This window comes from Carassius auratus, unplaced genomic scaffold, assembly GCF_003368295.1.
Source record: "Carassius auratus strain Wakin unplaced genomic scaffold, ASM336829v1 scaf_tig00037409, whole genome shotgun sequence".
NCBI classification, from domain to species: Eukaryota; Metazoa; Chordata; class Actinopteri; order Cypriniformes; family Cyprinidae; genus Carassius; species Carassius auratus.
This window is the reverse complement of record NW_020526376.1, coordinates 21,464-40,052: the sequence shown is the minus strand read 5'-3', so window position 1 is coordinate 40,052 and position 18,589 is coordinate 21,464. Positions and strand designations below refer to the sequence as shown.

Below are 18,589 nucleotides of genomic sequence, written 5' to 3'. Positions count from 1 at the left end.
GAGAATCGCAGCCTTATGAGGATTGTCAAGCAAAATCGATTCAAGAATTTGAGTGAACTTCACAATGGACTGAGGCTGGGATCAAGGCATACAGATGTGTCAAGAAATTTGCTGAACCACAGGCAATGTCAGAGGTGTCTAACCTGGGCTAAGGTGCAGAAGAACTGGACTATTGCCCAGTGGTCCAAAGTCCTCTTTTCAGATGAGAGCAAATTTTGTATTTCATTTGAGTCTGGAGGAAGGGTGGAGAAGCTCATAGCCCAAGTTGCTTGAAGTCCAGTGTTAAGTTTCCACAGTCTGTGATTATTTATGGTGCAATTTCATCTGCTGGTGTTGGTCCATTGTTGTTTTTGAAAACCAAAGTCACTGCACCCGTTTATCAAAAAATTTTGGAGCACTCCAGGCTTCCTTCTGCTAACCAGCTTTTTGAAGATGCTGATTTCATTTTCCAGCAGGATTTGGCGCCTGCCTGTATTGAGTACAGGTACGGTAAATGAACATACTTTACAGAAGGCCAACAATTCACTAAAACATTTTTTTTTTATTATTATTGGTCTTATGAAGTATTCTAATTTGTTGAGATTGGTGGGGTTTTGTTAAATGTGAGCCAAAATTATCACAGTTAAAAGAACCAAAGACTTAAACTACTTCAGTCTGTGCGCATTGAATTTATTTCATTCACAATTTGAGTTGAACTACTGAAATAAATGAACTTTTCCACAAAATTTTAATTTATTTAGATGCACCTGTATGTAAATTTGTGAATTTGTTTTTGATTGTAACTGCCATTATTACTGCTTTTAAAGGAATTTTCTGGGCTCTGTTAATTTTTTCAGTTGCCACAGACAAAAAAAAAATGTGTTTACAGTAATACACTTTCAGTGGAAGTCAAAGAGGGAAGGTGTTTGGAGAGATTTTATATTATCCCTTCTTTGACAGGGTCTTATATTAACTTTTGCTGTTGTTGCTCTGCTCTTGAATTTGAATCATCACCTTGCCGCTTTGACTTTGGAATTAAATCACTGTAAATGTTTTGTTGTTGTTGTTGTTTCAGTTGAGTCTATGTTAAAAACACTAAATGAAAGTGTAAATAAATTTCCATGCTTATAGAGAGCATTTCAAATATTAATTTGAATATTTTAATTTATTGATTGTATTTGACTATGGATTGTTCTTCACAGTCATAAATGCTTGACTCTGACCAGTTTTTCCTTTATTTTCCCCCCAACCATCATTAAAATGTTGGATGTCTCAGAAGCTTATATTGAGTGTGAATGTGCCATGCTGCTCAAATTCATCTGACGAGGAAAGACAAACCCATTTTCCTCTCCCTTAATGAAGAATGAAATCCTACCATTTTTCGTGGTTGCTGCTGCTGTGTGCCAACGCATTCTCCCTTCAGACTGAAGCTTTCCAAATACATTTGGAGAGCTTTAGCATAGAGGGCTAATGAATCACCAAATACAGATATTATATTTAGACAGGCACAAGCTGCATTTACACACTGAGCAAAATACTCTGACCTAATTATTGTTATTAATGTGCTGCTCATTAACTTCATTTCTGAATCTTTTGTTTATGCTTAGTCCTATCTAATCACATTATTCATAGATAAATAGTGTGTTGGTGTTAGCTTTTGACATTGGTATTATATTTGCTTCAATGATAGTGGCTTTGAGCATCACATATAATGATTTTTCACTCTGCAATATAAGATATTATGCTTTTAAACTCTTAAATTAAGACTAAACTACTATACAGCCCTTCATCTTGAAAAACAAAATCTTTGATTTCACAAAGAAAAGCCTCAATATACCCAAATTGGATTGTGCTTAGTTCAAAAATATTCAAAAAAACTTTCTATGATGTAAGATTTTCCTCACAAGATAAGAAAGTGTTGTTGTTGTTGTTGTTGTTGTTGTTTGTATTTGTCAGCTTTAATGGACTCAGCAGTCAAAGTATTCAAAATGTTCAATTTAAGCAAATGAGATGAAAAGTTTATAAGCTTTTTTCACAAAATGATTTTTTTTTCATTCTTTTGGTGTAGTAAAACACCCACATAAGGGTCATGTTTGCAAAATAACATCTTCATACATGTGAAAATCAGCTGAGAACTGAGTTAGCTGTAATAGTTGTAACCTGACTCATGATTGGAATCGTGTCTTTGTAGCAGGGCTTTTTCTTTCTCCTTGTGATTAAATAATAATACAGCAAAAATACTACGAAATGCCCATAATGATTTTAAGAACGTGTGATGTTTCTTTAAAAAAAATAAGCACTGTTTTTAGAATGGGTACCCCAAAATTTGTAAGAAACAAGTATTGGATTGGCAGTATTATGAATGGCATCTTTTCATCTCAGTCAACATTATGTAAAATTGTATACCACCAGTTCAAGAAGCACTCATATAAACTCCTCCTGTTTATGAAGTCCACAAGAGCATAGCTCAAAGGGAACATTGCCCCAGCAGTGATCATTGGGTCTGGCATGCCTGATTAGATGTGTTATTGGACTGATTTCCAAGCTGGAAATGAGTTGGCTTATTTTCATGGGCTTTTCCGATTTAAAGAGTAATTAGACATCTCTAGAATAGTTTATCTTAGTTTGTGTGTGCGCGTGTGTAATAGTATTGGTCCATTTCCATGTAGAAGGAAGTGATTATCATTAGGTCCTAAAGAGAAAATGGATTTGAAACTTTTTTTTTTTTTTTCTTCACCAAGCTCTCCTGATGGGTTTAATGAAAAAGAATTTGCCACTTAGGAGGAGTAGGGAATTATGCTCTTTTTATTCTCTTTTTTGTCTCTGTCTCTATCAAGTAAAACTGTCTCACTGTCTTCCTATTATTCATGGTAATTATGACTCTGCAAATTCAGTGAACATAATTTAAATTAAAATAAATATTTGTGTATGTTTTCTATTGATCATAGCATCATTAATTCACCTAAAGATGGAGCAGAGCATTGTAACCAGTCATATATCCAGATGAGCACACATTTTGATGATTCAGGTACCTGAATTGGAGTTCTGAAGTGACTGAAAGTGACATGACATACAACCAAGTATGGTGATGACCCATTCTCGGAATTCATGCTCTGCATTTAACCCATCCAAAGTGCACACACACAGCAGTGAACACAAACACACTGTGAACACACACCTGGAGCAGTGGGCAGCCATTTATGCCCGTGGAGCAGTTAGTGGTTCAGTGCCTTGCTCAAGGGTACCTCAGTCGTGGTGTTGAGGGTGGAGAGAGCACTGTGCATTCACTCCCCCCACCTACAATTCCTGCCGGCCTGAGACTTAAACTCGCAACCATTGGATTACAAGTCCAAATCTCTAACCATTAGGCCACGACTTATTATACCCAAGTGCCCATCCTTATTATATTTTATGCCTTGTACATCTCCATTATCTAATTTGCATATTTTTAGTAAATCTGGTGATAAAACATATGTAAATTGCTATCAGTGGGTACAATTCATTTTTAAAGGGGTAGTTCACACTAATAGTATGTCATCATTTATTCACTCTCATGTCATTCCAAACTCTGGTTTTGTTCATATAATCAAAGTCAGTCATTGTCCAGTGTTGTTTTGGACTTCAGTGACTTTTATTGTATGAACAAAAATCTTCTTTTATGTTCCACAGAAGAAAAAAGTCATGCAAGATTGGAACATGAGGGTGAGTAAATGATGACCAATTGAATTTTTTATGAACTAAACTTAATTCACATCGGGCCTTGATTCCCATGAACATCTTTTGTGTTAAATTGCCTTTGTAAAACGAAAAGTTTTTTTTTTCCAAGGCACATGCCAAAGAAACCCAGGCGTTGTGTTATGTGCAAATAAACTGTATTTGTCAATCACACATTTGACATCTGAATGGATTTAAGGGGAAAAGGAGGGGAGTTTTGTATTCCTCCATGATTAATCAGTGTAGTGTGGGTGTCTTATCAGGCAACAAATTCTGGGACAACTTGTTCCTCTGTGTTCGTAAATTAGTCATTGTGGATTGCGCAAATGTTTCCTTTGCGTTTTCCGTTCCTTTGCCTTTAGTCGGATGAGAATTACCAGGAGTCACAATGTTGAATAACACCACCGTCACTTACATTAAACATTTGTCATAATGCTGCTGCAATAAACTGGAAGCTTTTTTTCCCCTCTGTTACTGATGGATGAGACTGAATTTATTATATTCAAAGAGGGAAAAATGCTGTTGCCATGATGGCATGTCTTCCCCAGAGTCATTGTGTTGTCTTATTAATATTTATCATTGAGTTGTTTGTCACATGCCCTTATATGACCTAGCTGCTAATGTGTTTCAGAGTCTATATACAATCTGGCATACACTGTATGTCATCCACTTAGTAGTTTCCACTTGAGAGTTTTAAATTCTGTTACTTATTTTTGATTCTTCAACATTGGAGAAACATTTTTAAATAATTACTTTTTCAGCAAAAAAAAAAAAAAAGTTGTCTCAGGCATGTTGTCTAGATGCTAAGCTGTTTGTTGACTTGGGTCACTATTTGGAAATGCAAGAATTTTATTTTTTTGAATTTATGTTCACCTCTGTAACTTTCACGGGGGTCTTTCTGTTATAATGTGACCAAAGGATCTGTGTAATTAGGCCCAGACTTGCCCTGGCAGAATTTCCGGCCCCTTGAAAACAAACCAGAATGAAACGAGAGGAAAAAAATGTAATTGTATGTAATGAAGCAATTCCAACACCCACATGCAAGCAACATTGTTCTCTCTTCTCCCAGACAGATTTATTTTTAGTTTAATTACTTACTGCAGAATGTTTTACATGAGGCATTAGGGTCTGTAATAATCTTAATAAGCCAAAAACGCACTTGGTCATGTAAACACGGTAACCTATTTTTATTTATCGGAGTAAGGTCATAATCAGTGTAAACAAACTGGTCCCACCAGATAGATTTCTTTTTGCCTCTTACTCCTATTTTGCACAGCATGTAAATGCAATAACCCCACTTTCTTTTGGCTTATTGAAGTGTGCATGTGTGACATGTGACAGGAACGCATCGTTAGTGCAGATTTAAGCGCATTTAGACCGTTCAAATGTCTTGCAGTAAATAAAGAAAAATATATCATAAAAGCAGACTTTTTCATGAATCAGAAATTGATAAAATGTGTTCTCATGTCGTGCAGCAGAAGTAGAATTGGTTCAGTCACAATGCTGTGTTTATAACAGCATGAGAGGATAATATACGAGCTGTAATTTTCCCAACATGTTGCAAGCTTAATTTAATATTACAAATAACAAATGTATGGAATACTCTGAGTCAGATATGCAAATGATTATATTTTGACGTCACTAAAAGGGAATAACCTGATTTATTAATGAAGTCATGTAAATGCTGCTTGCTTGCGTTGGCAAGTTACTGATGTGCATGGAAATGGGCAACACTGTTTATTTTAATAAACTGATATTTGTGAGTTATCAGCTTATTGGTGTGCATGTTCACTGTTTAATAAAATCGAGTTATGATTGACCTCACACATTACAGTTGCCTGACATCCATTATGATGGCTGAAACTTGGAAACTTGTCATATGAGCAGCCAGTCAGTAATGATGCCAGTGGAAAGTTTCACAGACTTCACTGAACGGAAATGAGTCAGATGGATTCAGTTAGCGATCTGATCGATTCAGTGTGTTTTCTTGCATTAATTAGGATCACACAGTCTTTTATATTCAATTCAAACAGGAAACTCACAACAAAAGTAAAATATAGAGAATGTATTTGGTTGTGATGTAGTTTTGCTTATGAATGTTGTATTGTGATGGAGCTGTTCTGTTTTTAAGGGCTTTAAGAATATCAGTTTTAATTTTTTTAAAGGCCTGTGGTGAACATTTACCTGGAGAGACTTTTCCTGTCAACATAAGTGACACACAGCCATACAGTACCTGAAATGTGAATTTTTAAACCATTGTGTGAGTTTCTAACAAGAGCTTCAGCTATATCGGATTTATCAAGGCTGTAAACTCACATACTTGCAGAAATTGTTGTCTTTATGTAGCAAATGCCAATTGATATCATGAGTGTGCATGAGCAAGGTCAAGGTAGATAGATATTGTAGTTAATATAGTAAGCTTTTGGTCATATATATTTGTTTGAAATTCCAATACATTAACAGATTTGAGGAAGTGACAACCTTCAGCTTGAACTTTAGCTTGATGATTTAATATCTTCAATAACAGTTTTACTAGATAAAATCTCATCAAATAATTGGAAGTGTCAGAGAAAGAGGAGCAATGTAATATCCTTTTCCCATATGAAAGGTGTCTACTTACTGAGAGGGGGGTCATTACTTGCCAATGAACCTCAAGGTTATAAAGATAAATCACTGATTCTAAACATTAGGACTCCTTCCTGGACTAATTCCCTGGTCTCTGTGGTTCATGGCTGTTTAAAGTGTCGAGTCATCAACTTTAAGGGCTCTTTTGAGGGTTTCATCCCTATCAACGAAAGGGTAATGAGATCCAGCACCTTGCTGATTATCACACACCGACCAGAATTTGGCATCACCAGCCTCACCAGTCGAGATGGTGCACTTCCTAGCCACTTACAGTATATGCTTACCACGTGACATGATATAGGCCTTATCAAATTGACAGGTCAAGCAGCCAATTACAGTGTGATTTTGTTTTTTGCTATTGCTCACATTCTGTGGGAATGCAATAAGGTCAAAGGAGGCAAAAGAGACTTTATCTGCTGGTTTGTAACTTTTATAAAATGTTTTCTTTTTAGAAAAAATGTTGCTTTCACACAATTTCATCTCATATTTGAAGTTTGTTTCTAGACTAAAAAATCAGAATCAGAATCAGAAAGAGCTTTATTGCCAAGTATGCTTACGCATACAAGGAATTTGTTTTAGTGACATAAGCTTCCAGTACACAGAGACAACAACAACACAGAAAAAAAAAAGAAAGAGATTTACAAATTGGCAAATAAATAAGTGTTTAAACAATTGTGCTATAAATGATAATGGAATAGGATTGAGTGAGATGCAGGAATGTTCTAGGATGGAGGGTAAACAAATAAATATAAGGATATTGCACGTTTATAAGCATAAGTAGGGAACATTTAACTGTTCATGAGGTAGATTGCCTGGGGGAAGAAACTGTTCTTGTGCCTTGCTGTTCTGGTGTTTGCAGCTCTGAGGCGCCGGCCAGATGGTAAAAGTTCAAAGATGGGGTGACTTGGATGTGAGGGATCCAGAGTGATTTTCTGAGCCCTTTTCCTCACTCTGGATGTATACAGTTCTTGAAGGGTGGGCAGGGGAGCACCAATAATCATTTCAGCAGTCCGAACAGTTCTCTGTAGTCTTCTGATGTCTTATTTTGTTGCTGAACCAAACCAGACAGTTATTGAAGTACAGAGGACAGACTCAATGACGGCCGAGTAGAACTGTTTTAGCAGCTCCTGTGGCAGGTTAAACTTCCTCAGCTGACGAAGGAAATACAACCTTTGCTGGGCCTTTTTAACAATGGAGTCAATGTGATTGTCCCACTTCAGGTCCTGAGAGATGGTGGTTCCCAGGAATCTGAATGACTCCACTGCAGTCACAGTGCTGTTCATGATGGTGAGTGGGGAAAGTGCAGGTGGGTTTCTGCTAAAGTCCACGATCATTTCCACTGTTTTGAGCGTGTTCAGCTCCAGGTTGTTAAGACTGCACCAGACAGCCAGGTGCTCAACCTCTTGTCTGTAAGCAGACTCATCACCGTCCTGGATGAGGCCGATGACTGTAGTGTCATCTGCAAACTTTAGGAGCTTGACAGAGGGGTCTTTAGAGGTGCAGTCGTTGGTGTACAGGGAGAAGAGCAGAGGGGAGAGAACACATCCCTGAGGGGCACCAGTGTTGGTGGAGCAGCAATTCGATGTGAATTTCCCCAGTCTCACTAACTGTTGCCTATCTGTCAGAAAGCTGGTTAAATGCTGGGTTAAAAGCAAGAGCAGCTAATGAGAATCTGTGGGAAGAAAACTGCTATCTGTAGACTGTTCCAGTTCATCACAGTTTACCTGACATTGGGTTACAATGACCCAGCGCTGGATAGGTGTTTGAGGGGGTTCATCATTTATATTGACAGTAAAATTGACCCAGCAGCTGAGCTACAGAAAACTACCCAGCACCTTGGTCAAATCTTTTTAAAAATAACCCAATAAAATGACCCGATAGACTGAACCCAGCATTTTTTAGAGTGTAGTATATTTTCTGATCCTTTTTTAAGGATGCCTTTTTTGGTAAATGCTCCTGAGGTTTAGGTTCCTAATTTTTTATTTAATGACAATAAACAACGTGGTTGGAATTTAGATTTTGGTTGCAATGTTTTGAAAGTCTGAGGCTCTGTGTTTGTATTTGAGGTTTGTGGAAGGAAATCAGTCTCAGGCAGAGGAAGTTCTTCTTCAGGAACAATGCAGACAGGCACACTCAGGCTAAATAAATTATCACGGGGCTATTTTTAAGCTGAAGTGTAAATGCAGTAATCCTCCAAGCAGGAGCTGAGAAGAACCTAAATCCATTGGCACATGAGGGAATACAGCCCTCCCTCATCTCTGCTCAATCTAACCCCCTCCTCCCGTTTTTTCTGTGTCATCATTCTCATCTTAAATTAGAGATGTTGTTTTATTCCCTCTCATGTGAACGGCAAATGTAAATCCATTATAAATATCAGCACCACACAAATCACAAAAGAACAATTGAAGTTAATTGATTAAATATTAAAAGACATTACAATGGCGCCAGCGTAGTCAGAGACAGATTAGGGAATTCGCTAAAAATGCATCCCCTGATAGCATTGTTGGTTTGCGCATGCATTGTTTTAGGACCCAATTCACTAAAGGAATCTAAATATGTCTGCCGTTAAAATGCTTTTTTTCCAATCACTTTTGGATGCCCTGATTAATACAAATGTATCACCTGCTTTTAATAAGCTATAATAGCAAAGTGTGAATAAGGTGAAATCTATAGGAAATCTAATATGTCTAATATGCACTGAAAAGAATGACGCCCTCTTTATTTAAACAAAACACAGGACTATTTTAATGCATATTTAAATTGAATTGCAGGTGGTTTGCAAATAAAAAAGTGGTGGTCGTTTAACATTTACCCCTGACTTTCCTTTGTGGCCGTTGCACCTCCTATATAGAGTTTGTTGTATTTTTGTGTAATATTCAGTCTCTACTAATGGAATCTAATAGCGCATAATGACTTGCTGTTAATTATCAGCTGAAGGTTAGTTTTACAAGGTTAATGATGGCAGGGAGAGTGTATTCTCATGCGGGGCTCAAGTCCTTCAGGTATCTGTTAATGCCAGTTAAGGGTGAGCAGCATGCTCCATTGAAACTGCAGCCATTACTGCATCAGCATCCCTAAGTGGAAAAGTTACAAAGGTCTTTGGAACCATTCATGGACTTTTTGTAAAACTTGTAAGAGACAGTGCTGTGATTCTGCATTTGATTAACATTTTTCTGTTTTTATTTTAGTAATTAAGCTTTATCTTGCAGTAACAGTTTAGATGCCGCAGGCTGATAGGTCCTTTATATGCAATTTGCTAGCAGTCACGTAATTTCCTACATGACACAAGCTGATTGGTCTCTGCTGATTCTACTGATTAAATTGTTGCTCAACATTTAAATAGTCAGGTCCAGTGTTTGCTTGTAAGCTTTAGTTCCTGCTAAACCCTCCACCTCCCCCAGTTCCACCTGTCTAGATCTGTGACAGGATTTATGTATGCCTATTCATGCAGCAGCAACATATCTTACATGCTCACAGTAGCGTTCCTGTGTATTTACTGGCAGTAGCAGTTGCTTTTGCTCTGTCAAGACTACAGATCCATTAACATACTAAAACAAAATATATGATTTAATAATTCTATTATTATATTTATTAAAATATTAATAAAATATATTCTACATTATAATATATTATTATTCAATTTCATATAAATAAATATGCATTTAATTTCTATATATAAAGAATTTACCATAAATTGCATAGAAGAGGAAAAGTAGGCTGTAAAAGTCTCTGTAAAAGGGATTTGGTTCATCCCTTTTCAATCATACCATCCTTCTCAAGCCTTCACTGCCTTGTGGCCTGCAAAGCATTGGATGTTGTGCAGGAGAGAGGACATGGGATATGCTCAGGCATTTTATGGTAGGCACAAAAGAGCAAATAACTACATAAGTAAACCCATTTATTTCACCTGGTACAAGATACTGCAATCTTCTGTTTGTTGTTGGAAATCAGGGCAGAGAAGAGAACTTGTAAGTTGCAGCAGAACAGGACGACCTATTTACGCTTCGCAGTGTACAAGGAAGAATGCATTGAATGTATTGTACTTACTGTAAATGTGGTAGTCTGTAAAAGTTTTTCCCTTGCAGGCAGAAATTCCAGAACTGTACAGGGTACAGTGTGACAGATGGGGCCTGAGGATGAAAATATATGTGTGTGAACAGAGCAGATGCTGCATTAGGGTGTAACTAGTCATGCAAACATAAATCCATCAAATTCAAGCCTCTTGAAAATGAACATCAGATAACATTTTGAGAATGAAGTGATCACATTATTAAATTAAAAATGAATGATAAATCCGTACAGCATCCCAACCATGCTAAAATACTTGATATTGCTACAGGCTTAAATTGCTCTGTAGGATGACCTTTAATATGGAATTTATGTATCTGCAAGGGACTTGATGGGGCTTCTTTAATGCGTTGTTTTTTATGTAGTTAAGAATTTACATTAACTTTGATACCATTTAAAAGTCTGGGGTAAGTAAGATTTTAAAATAAGAAATTAATACTTTTATTCAGCAAGATTTCTATTTTCTAAACAAATATAGTTCTTTTGAAATTCTGTTCATCAAAGATTCCTGTGAAGAAAATGTCATGATTTCCACATGAATAATAAGCAACAAAGCATAGTGTGACGAGAGGGGCGGGGACGAGAGCCGTGGGAGCGGAGCGAGGCCAGTGGAGTTAATGAGAATGAGCGACACCTGCGCCACTCACCGGTCTCGAGTCCCACGGAGGAGCTCCAGAAGGATAAAAGGAGGAGGAACGAGCCATGTTTTGGTTTTGTTTATGTTTGTGCACGGGAGGGTCGTCCGCGAGGGGCAGTCGCGCTGTTTTGTTTAATTTCATTGTTAAAGTTTTTGTTTGAATGTCCGCCGGTTCCCGCCTCCTCCTTCCTGACTTACAAACTGTGTTACACATTGATAATAATGAGAACCATTATTAATCATTTAGAACCAATTCTAGAGTATCAAATCAACATATTATTTTTCTATTTAAAGCAGTAATGGCTGCTGAAAATTCAGCTTTGCCATCACAGGAATAAATGACATTAGAAAAAAATGCAATTGTAATATTTCACAATATTACTGTTTTCACTGTATTTTAATCAAATAAATGCAGCTTTGGTAATTGATGTTATTTTGTTGAATTTAAAAAATTAAGTTGATCACTATATATATATATATATATATATATATATATATATATATATATATATATATATATATATATATATGCAGAGAATTCTTATTTATTTAATATTTAATCAATTCTAAAAACATTATGGACTCCAAATTTCGAATGTAGTGTACTGTTGGTTACGCCAATATGTTTAATAAATGAATAGCACTGATACATTCATGAAGTGCATTAACCCCAGCTGCAGTTTCAGGTCCAATCAACTGTGAAATAATAGAACTATAATAACCTAACTTCATAGTTTTTGAGCATTTACAGAAACAGAAGTTGTGCATGTCAGAGCCACCATTGAACCCTTACAGTCATCCAATCAGAGCACATCTTGACTACACTACAAAGGGAAGAGCTGTCAGTTTTTAGTGGTGCTGCAAAAGCTCAGGGTTATGTTAGGCAAGGAGGAGAATCTGGTGTTGAGGCAGGCGAGCGTTGTGCTCTGATTCAATAACACTGGTAAGAACTCATTATGAATGCAATGGTAGCCTCCAGCTTCTGTTTCTCCTGAGCTTTCCAGGATTCCTGGAACTCCATTTCTCTCTCTCTTCCTTTCCACTCTCTCCCACACCATTCTCATGGCTTCTCAACTGTGATGTATTTGTATCCGAAGATAAAAGAAGTGATGTGGAAGAGAGAAGGGGAAAGATCTAATATCATATTTTTCCCCCTTTCATGTGCTATACATCACATCAAGGAAAGGTTGTATTGATAAACATCAGGTTATTTTGATAGGAGTTCAAGTATTTTATAAAAGCAGTCTTGGTGCACTGAATCCAGACTACAGGGATGCAGGTTTTGCAGCTAGAGCCATACAGCATGAGCAGATCTCATTGTTTCAGTACTGCCTTGAGAATGGAGCGGGTCCTCGGTACTGTTCTCCCACTGTCACATTTCAGCCTGTGATAATTAATCAGAGAGCAGAGAATGAATCAAAAGAACAGAAAAGGGGAATGACTCATTTGCAGTGCTTTTTGTAATTCTTATTGTCTGGGGATTGCTTTGTTAAAAGGGTATCCATTGAAATTGTGGTACAGTGTTATTGTTCTAGTCTCAGACGTTCAGGTTCAAGGTTGACAGAATCATTTTCAGCAGAAGAAATACAATAGACCATTTTTGGTACAGTTGATCTAAAATCCCATTTAAAATCCCTTGCAAAAATATTACTATTATGTGCTGATGGTGTCAGATGGAATGGCATCAAATTTTGACATATACCAAGGTACTGAATGGTTACCATATTTATATACCAATCTGGCTTCTGAAGAATACCATAGTACTCCCAATATTTATAAGTACCTTTGAGTACCATGTAAATAGCAAATTTCAGTACCATGCTATGTTAATATCCAAAGGGCCATTGTGGTATATGGTATCAGATACTGTATGATTTATATTCTCATATTAACATGGTACCACTAGTTAGTTTTCAACAAATGTTATACATTCACTCTGGTAAATGTTTAAAAACAGTGGAACTGCCATGGTAAAAAAAAAAAATGCCACAGGATTTTTTCTTAAGAGGTACACAAAACCATGGTATTAGCATTGTACTTTTTGTTACTTTTGTTAGTGAAGATGTTTGTACTGTACATTAATTTAATTCGGTTTTTTCTATGATGTTAATGGCTGTAGAGCAGTACTCTTTGGCGAGATGTAGAGATGATTGTGTCTGTGTGTGTGTTCCGTTGTGAATCTAAATATGTACCTGTCTCTGAGCAGCATGTCAGTAGTCCTTGGCAAATTGAAGGAAAATTCCTGACCTTGATTTGCAACAAACAAAAACAAAAACCGGGTGACTTTATCATTCAGCTGAACCTCTAGAGCACCTCCCTCATCCCTTTTCTCGACAACAGTGTTGTACATGGCTGTTTCGGATGGAGAGCCTGAGCACGCTGCTTTGACAGCTTGTCAGGCCATCCCATGATAATGAATTTCAAATGCTAGATATGCTCTCTGTAGCCAGCAGCCAGTGTGTTCTTGCACTGTTTGTGCTCTAACAGGGTGATCTACGGACGTTGTGTGTGTGTGTGTGTGTGTGTGTGTGTGTGTGAGTGAGGGTGTGGATGCCTAATACAAGCTTTATCACAACATGATTCATACATGAGATTTATTATAGTGTATTCATATTCATTCTACCACTGAATGTCACAGATGTCATATGTCAGTTAAATCGTGATTCATATCATACTTTGCTTTCGGCTCTTCGTTTTTCTCTTTGTCTTTTCTTTCTTCTCCCTGTCTTTCTCTTCTAAAGGTCAGATGAGCTTCTCTGAGATATTCTGAGAGCTTCTTTGCTGCTGAATGCTGGGATAGTGCCTCTGCTATCGATTCACCACTGTTACCACCGTTTTGTGTTCTCTTTTCCTCGTTTTCCATTTTCTCACACTCTGTATCTTTTGCTTTCTATTCCATCTGGACTCTCTTTCTTTTGTATCAGTTCATCTGTTTGCTTCTACACATGTGCTTTATGTTCTTTCTTGTTAAGTGTACATTGTTTGAAAATTGACATCCTAAGCTGAATAAATAAGGATTCCATTGATGTATTGTTTGTTAGGATTGGACAATATTTGGCTGAGATACAACTATTTGAAAATCTGGAATCTGAGGGTGCAAAAAAAAAAAAAAGTGAAGTGACATGAAAGTGGAGTGACATTCAGCCAAGTATGGTGACCCATACTCAGAATTTGTACTCTGCATTTAACCCATCCGAAATGCACACACACAGAGCAGTGAACACACACACACACACACTGTGAGCACACACCCGGAGCAGTGGGCAGCCATTTATGCTGCGGCGCCCGGGGAGCAGTTGGGGGTTCGATGCCTTGCTCAAGGGCACCTAAGTCGTGGTATTGAAGGTGGAGAGAGAGCTGTACATGCACTCCCCCCACCCACAATTCCGTCCGGCCCGAGACTAGAACTCACAACCCTTCGATTGGGAGTCCAACCCTCTAACCATTAGGCCACCACGACTTCCACGATTGAAATTTGTCCAAATGAAGTTCATAGCAATGCATATTACAAATCAAAAATTATGTTTTTATATATTTACGGAAGGAAATTTACAAAAAAATCTTTGTGGAAAATGATCTTTACTTAATATCCGAGTTAAGTATCACTATCATCTTAGATGTTTTTCATGAAATTCTACTAACAATAGAAGCAAATTGTTGACAGTGAGAATACAGAGCTGTAAAACTAACGTGGACAGCATAATGTAGTTAATTTAATATGAAATATAATACAATTGTAATATTGAATATAAATACTACTAAATAATAGTACTATTTTCTAGCAATAGTTCGATGAGAAATAATTGAGTCCATCTTTAAATATCTGTTGCAAAACTGAGTACATCTTGTTCATACATAAATCTGATTAATAAGTGGGAAACTGTTGCATTACTTTCTGAACCTCTTGAGTAGATATGTGTGAGACTAGGGTTTTTTTCTGTAGGAAATTATTTTCTCAATAGGAAAGTCTAATGCCCTACATTTATTTTAATTTGGCTATTAATGCTAATAGGCAGCTGTTTTATTGCTCAATGGATATAAAATAAAGACACCAAGGTTCAAGAACATGGCTTGGTTTTTCTCTCATTCAGGAGTACTGATGTTTGGCAAAGGGGTCTGGATCATAATTTGTATTTAAGGTGTTAAGTTCTGAGCTTTATGCAGGCCATGTCAAGTTCTTCAACTCCAGACTCTGTAACCATTTCTTTATGGACCTCGCTGTATCATGGGACTGAAAGGGCCCCTGTTTTGTCTTCACTGGAATTAAAAAGTCTAGCCAAAATCCATTAATTAGAGGGCCAATGGACTTTTGGCCAAGCATTGTATTAAAGATATCTTATTTATGTCAGTGCCCCTCTCCCTCATTCTAAGTAATTTCTCAGTTATGTCCTCTGTAATTACTCTATATTAATTTTCTGTCCGTTGTTTGTGTTTGTGTTTGTGTTTCTCTCTCATGTCTTTTCTCCCTTCTTTTTTTTCTTCTCTGCAGCCTCTCTGGAGAGTTCACCATAACTTGAGCATTCCTGGAGATCCTCCGTTCCTTGTCCATCTTCTCAGACGTCCGCAGCACACACCAGACTCTGCAGTCTTCCTTCAGTCCAGTTCTCTTAAAACTCTCCTAAAGCAGGTCTAGACCCTCTCGCTGACAGTCATAAAAATGGATCCATCTGCTCTTCAGTAGCTCTTTACAGCATATCAGATCCAAACTCTAAGAATCGCCAGGACTACCAATGTTGGACAATGTGAAAGACCTGCTTGCTGAATTATCTTGCTTGTTGTATGTAATCCTTTCTTCTATCTAGATAGATAGCTATAAAGCTAATATAGCTCATTTGTCTGTCTGTCTATCAATCTATTTTAGCTAGCTAGCTAATTAGCTATCTTTATATCTAACTTGATTATATAGCTATCTGTAATTGAAATATACATTTATAGCTAGCTATGTAGCTTACTAGCTATCTGGATAGGTAATCAAGATATCTAGCTGGCTTTCTAGCTATCTCTTCACCTGTTACATTCTAACGAAATAGCAACATGTGGACTCCACCCTTTGCACGTCTGAATATTGCTCGTCTTATCCTCTCTCTTGTGTCTGACGTCTCTTAGTATTATTTAAACTGTCTGGTCGGCCTGGTTAGTTGTCTCTTTGTCTTTTTATGTCCCCAAGCTTGAATTCCCTCGCCATCCATCAAAAGCAAGATCCTGCTATTATGTATCCCGTAGACTGAACTGCACTGTGACTGTGACCAGGTCTCTTAAAAAGACAAGCCCACCCTTCCACAGGGAGCTGCGTTCCACCCCAAATCCTTCTTTCATCGCTGGACCAAATGCATTATACTCTCATCTCTTGATCCGGAGCCAATCTTAGGGTTTGACTCATGGTGGAATTCAATTAGAAGGCAGGATGAAGCAACTGAGCTCAGAGCTGTGAAACTGCAAACAATCAGAAATGGGAGACAAATCTTTTTTTTTTTTTTTTTTGGTTATGAAAGCAGTAGAAAAAGAAAAATAGATGACATGCCTCTCTGAAGTCTCATCCTGCCATTGGGAAAGACAAGGAAAGGAAAGGGAATGTACTTTTAGGTGTTAAATTGCATTATTAAAAAAAAATTATAAATCAGACAGAGCATTATTTTACAGAAAAGATGTGAGATGCCTGTCACTAGGAGCCTTGAACGTCCCATTCACTGTATCTTTTTGAATAGAGATCCTCACAAAGGCATCACTGTTAATATGACAAGGCCATTCACTGTTACTTTTTTAACTTGGAAGCACATGGAAGTACTGAATCAAATGAACTGTGTCTTTGTACCCTTTGATCATTGTCACCTTTGTATCAAACTTCCATTACTTACAAGAGCCTCAGGCATCAACAAGGCTTCTCAACACAAAGAGACTTACCACAATTGTAGCATGACTCTTGAATATTGCACACCTTCCACAAAGGCGCCAACACAATCGCCAATAAAGGTCCATGACAACGCAGACCCGCCATTGATTAAACCGAGTGGCTCCAGTTGTTTTGAGGGCTACAGTAATCGGTTACATGCTGCTGATCGTGGCATACGGCCATGCCTGTGATGGAAGGTTTGCCTTACAAGATGCTTTAGATTGCAATGAGATCCAAAAATTGAGTGGTATCGATTAGACCACATAGACTCATATTGGCTCTTGTCATGCTCACAGGATGGAGTCAATACTGGGAATCTGGGGAAAAGCATGTTCCAATTAAAAACTAGCTACCATTTCATGCCTTTGTTGGGCCTTGGTGTTTTTTTATAGCTCAGAGAGGTCTCAATGCCAGGGGCTTTTGAAAACTGAGGAAACTTGTGAAGGGCTGAGAGAGCGAAAACCAAAATGGTCATTGGTTTTATAGCTGCTAAACTAGAATAGATCTCACTATATCGAGAATTTGTGGTTCTTTAGAGAGAAGTTTTTAAAAGGAAATCTCATTTTTGCTCAAAATGGTTTTGTTTTGGACAGTTTAGATGAGCCATAGTAGGAAGTGACAAACAATACACAAGCAACTCTAAATCAGCTATAAAAGACACTGAAGTAGAGTACTTCTTTTCATTTGGATTAGATTATTTGATGGCAAAATGTTCACCCACAAGGGGTTTGTTTTTTGATTTGAACTTTATGAGACCATCTCATGGCACATTAACCGCAGAGATCAATTCAATTCAAATTTTTTCAGCAAAAACTCAACAACAGCATATTGTCGATTCAGACCTTAGGGTGTTTTTGTTATTTTCTAAGGAAAGTGCATGGGAATTATATTAACTTTTTTTAAAGATGACATTTTATAACATATTCTAGAGCTGTACAATATAATAAAATTGTGTTTAATGATCACATAAAAAAGTTATACATAGTACTTATATATGAAACATATACATAATATATATAATGTTCTTTGATACACGTCAAGATCAAATAACAATGACTCAGTCATTCTCATGAGAGTCTTCAAATAAAAATAATACCCACAATGGAAAACAAAAAGGCAAACACTAATGATCCTTTTTGATCTTCAAGACGGTAGACTTTGAAAAAACGTTCAAGGTTAATTAATGAATTCACATTCCCTTGTCAGCTCCTTTATTTGTGAGATTTGCCATTAGATCCACAAAGACTCCCAACACTTCTTTCAGGAATAGAATACAGATACGCACCTCTCTGGCAGTGTAGTTCCATCGGACATAATATAAAAACATGTTAGATTGGCATTAAAGAAAGCTGTACCTTTGATTGTGGAGCTGCGTTTAGTGGATTATTGATGTCCACACATGTACTGATGTTGTTCATGTTGGTTCTCTTATCAGCTCTGAACTAGACTGAAGAGCTGGACGCTACACCTGCACACAAATCAAGTTAGTGTTCGCCTCAACGACTGCACAAGTACTCATGGATATACTGAGGTTATTTTCTGGCATACACTATATTGTTGCTATTTTGATGTGTTCATGCACACACCTACACCACCACAGCGATATAAATGCATAATGCTGTACACATTAATCTAAATAATGTCTGATAACATTATTTACACCCATAATACACAAT

General features: G+C 37.2%; 1 protein-coding gene across 2 annotated transcripts in view; it reads left to right on the top strand.

Moving 5' to 3' along the window:
- Positions 1 to 17,649, top strand: part of LOC113083117 (sterile alpha motif domain-containing protein 12-like) — an 80,736-nt gene extending 63,087 nt beyond the window's left edge. For both annotated transcript variants that reach the window (XM_026254380.1, XM_026254379.1), the window contains exon 5: positions 15,513 to 17,649. In XM_026254380.1, the coding sequence (XP_026110165.1) occupies positions 15,513 to 15,535 (23 nt within the window). In that variant the 3' untranslated portion in view covers positions 15,536 to 17,649. The remainder of the gene's footprint in view (positions 1 to 15,512) is intronic.
- Positions 17,650 to 18,589: the final 940 nt, after the last annotated feature.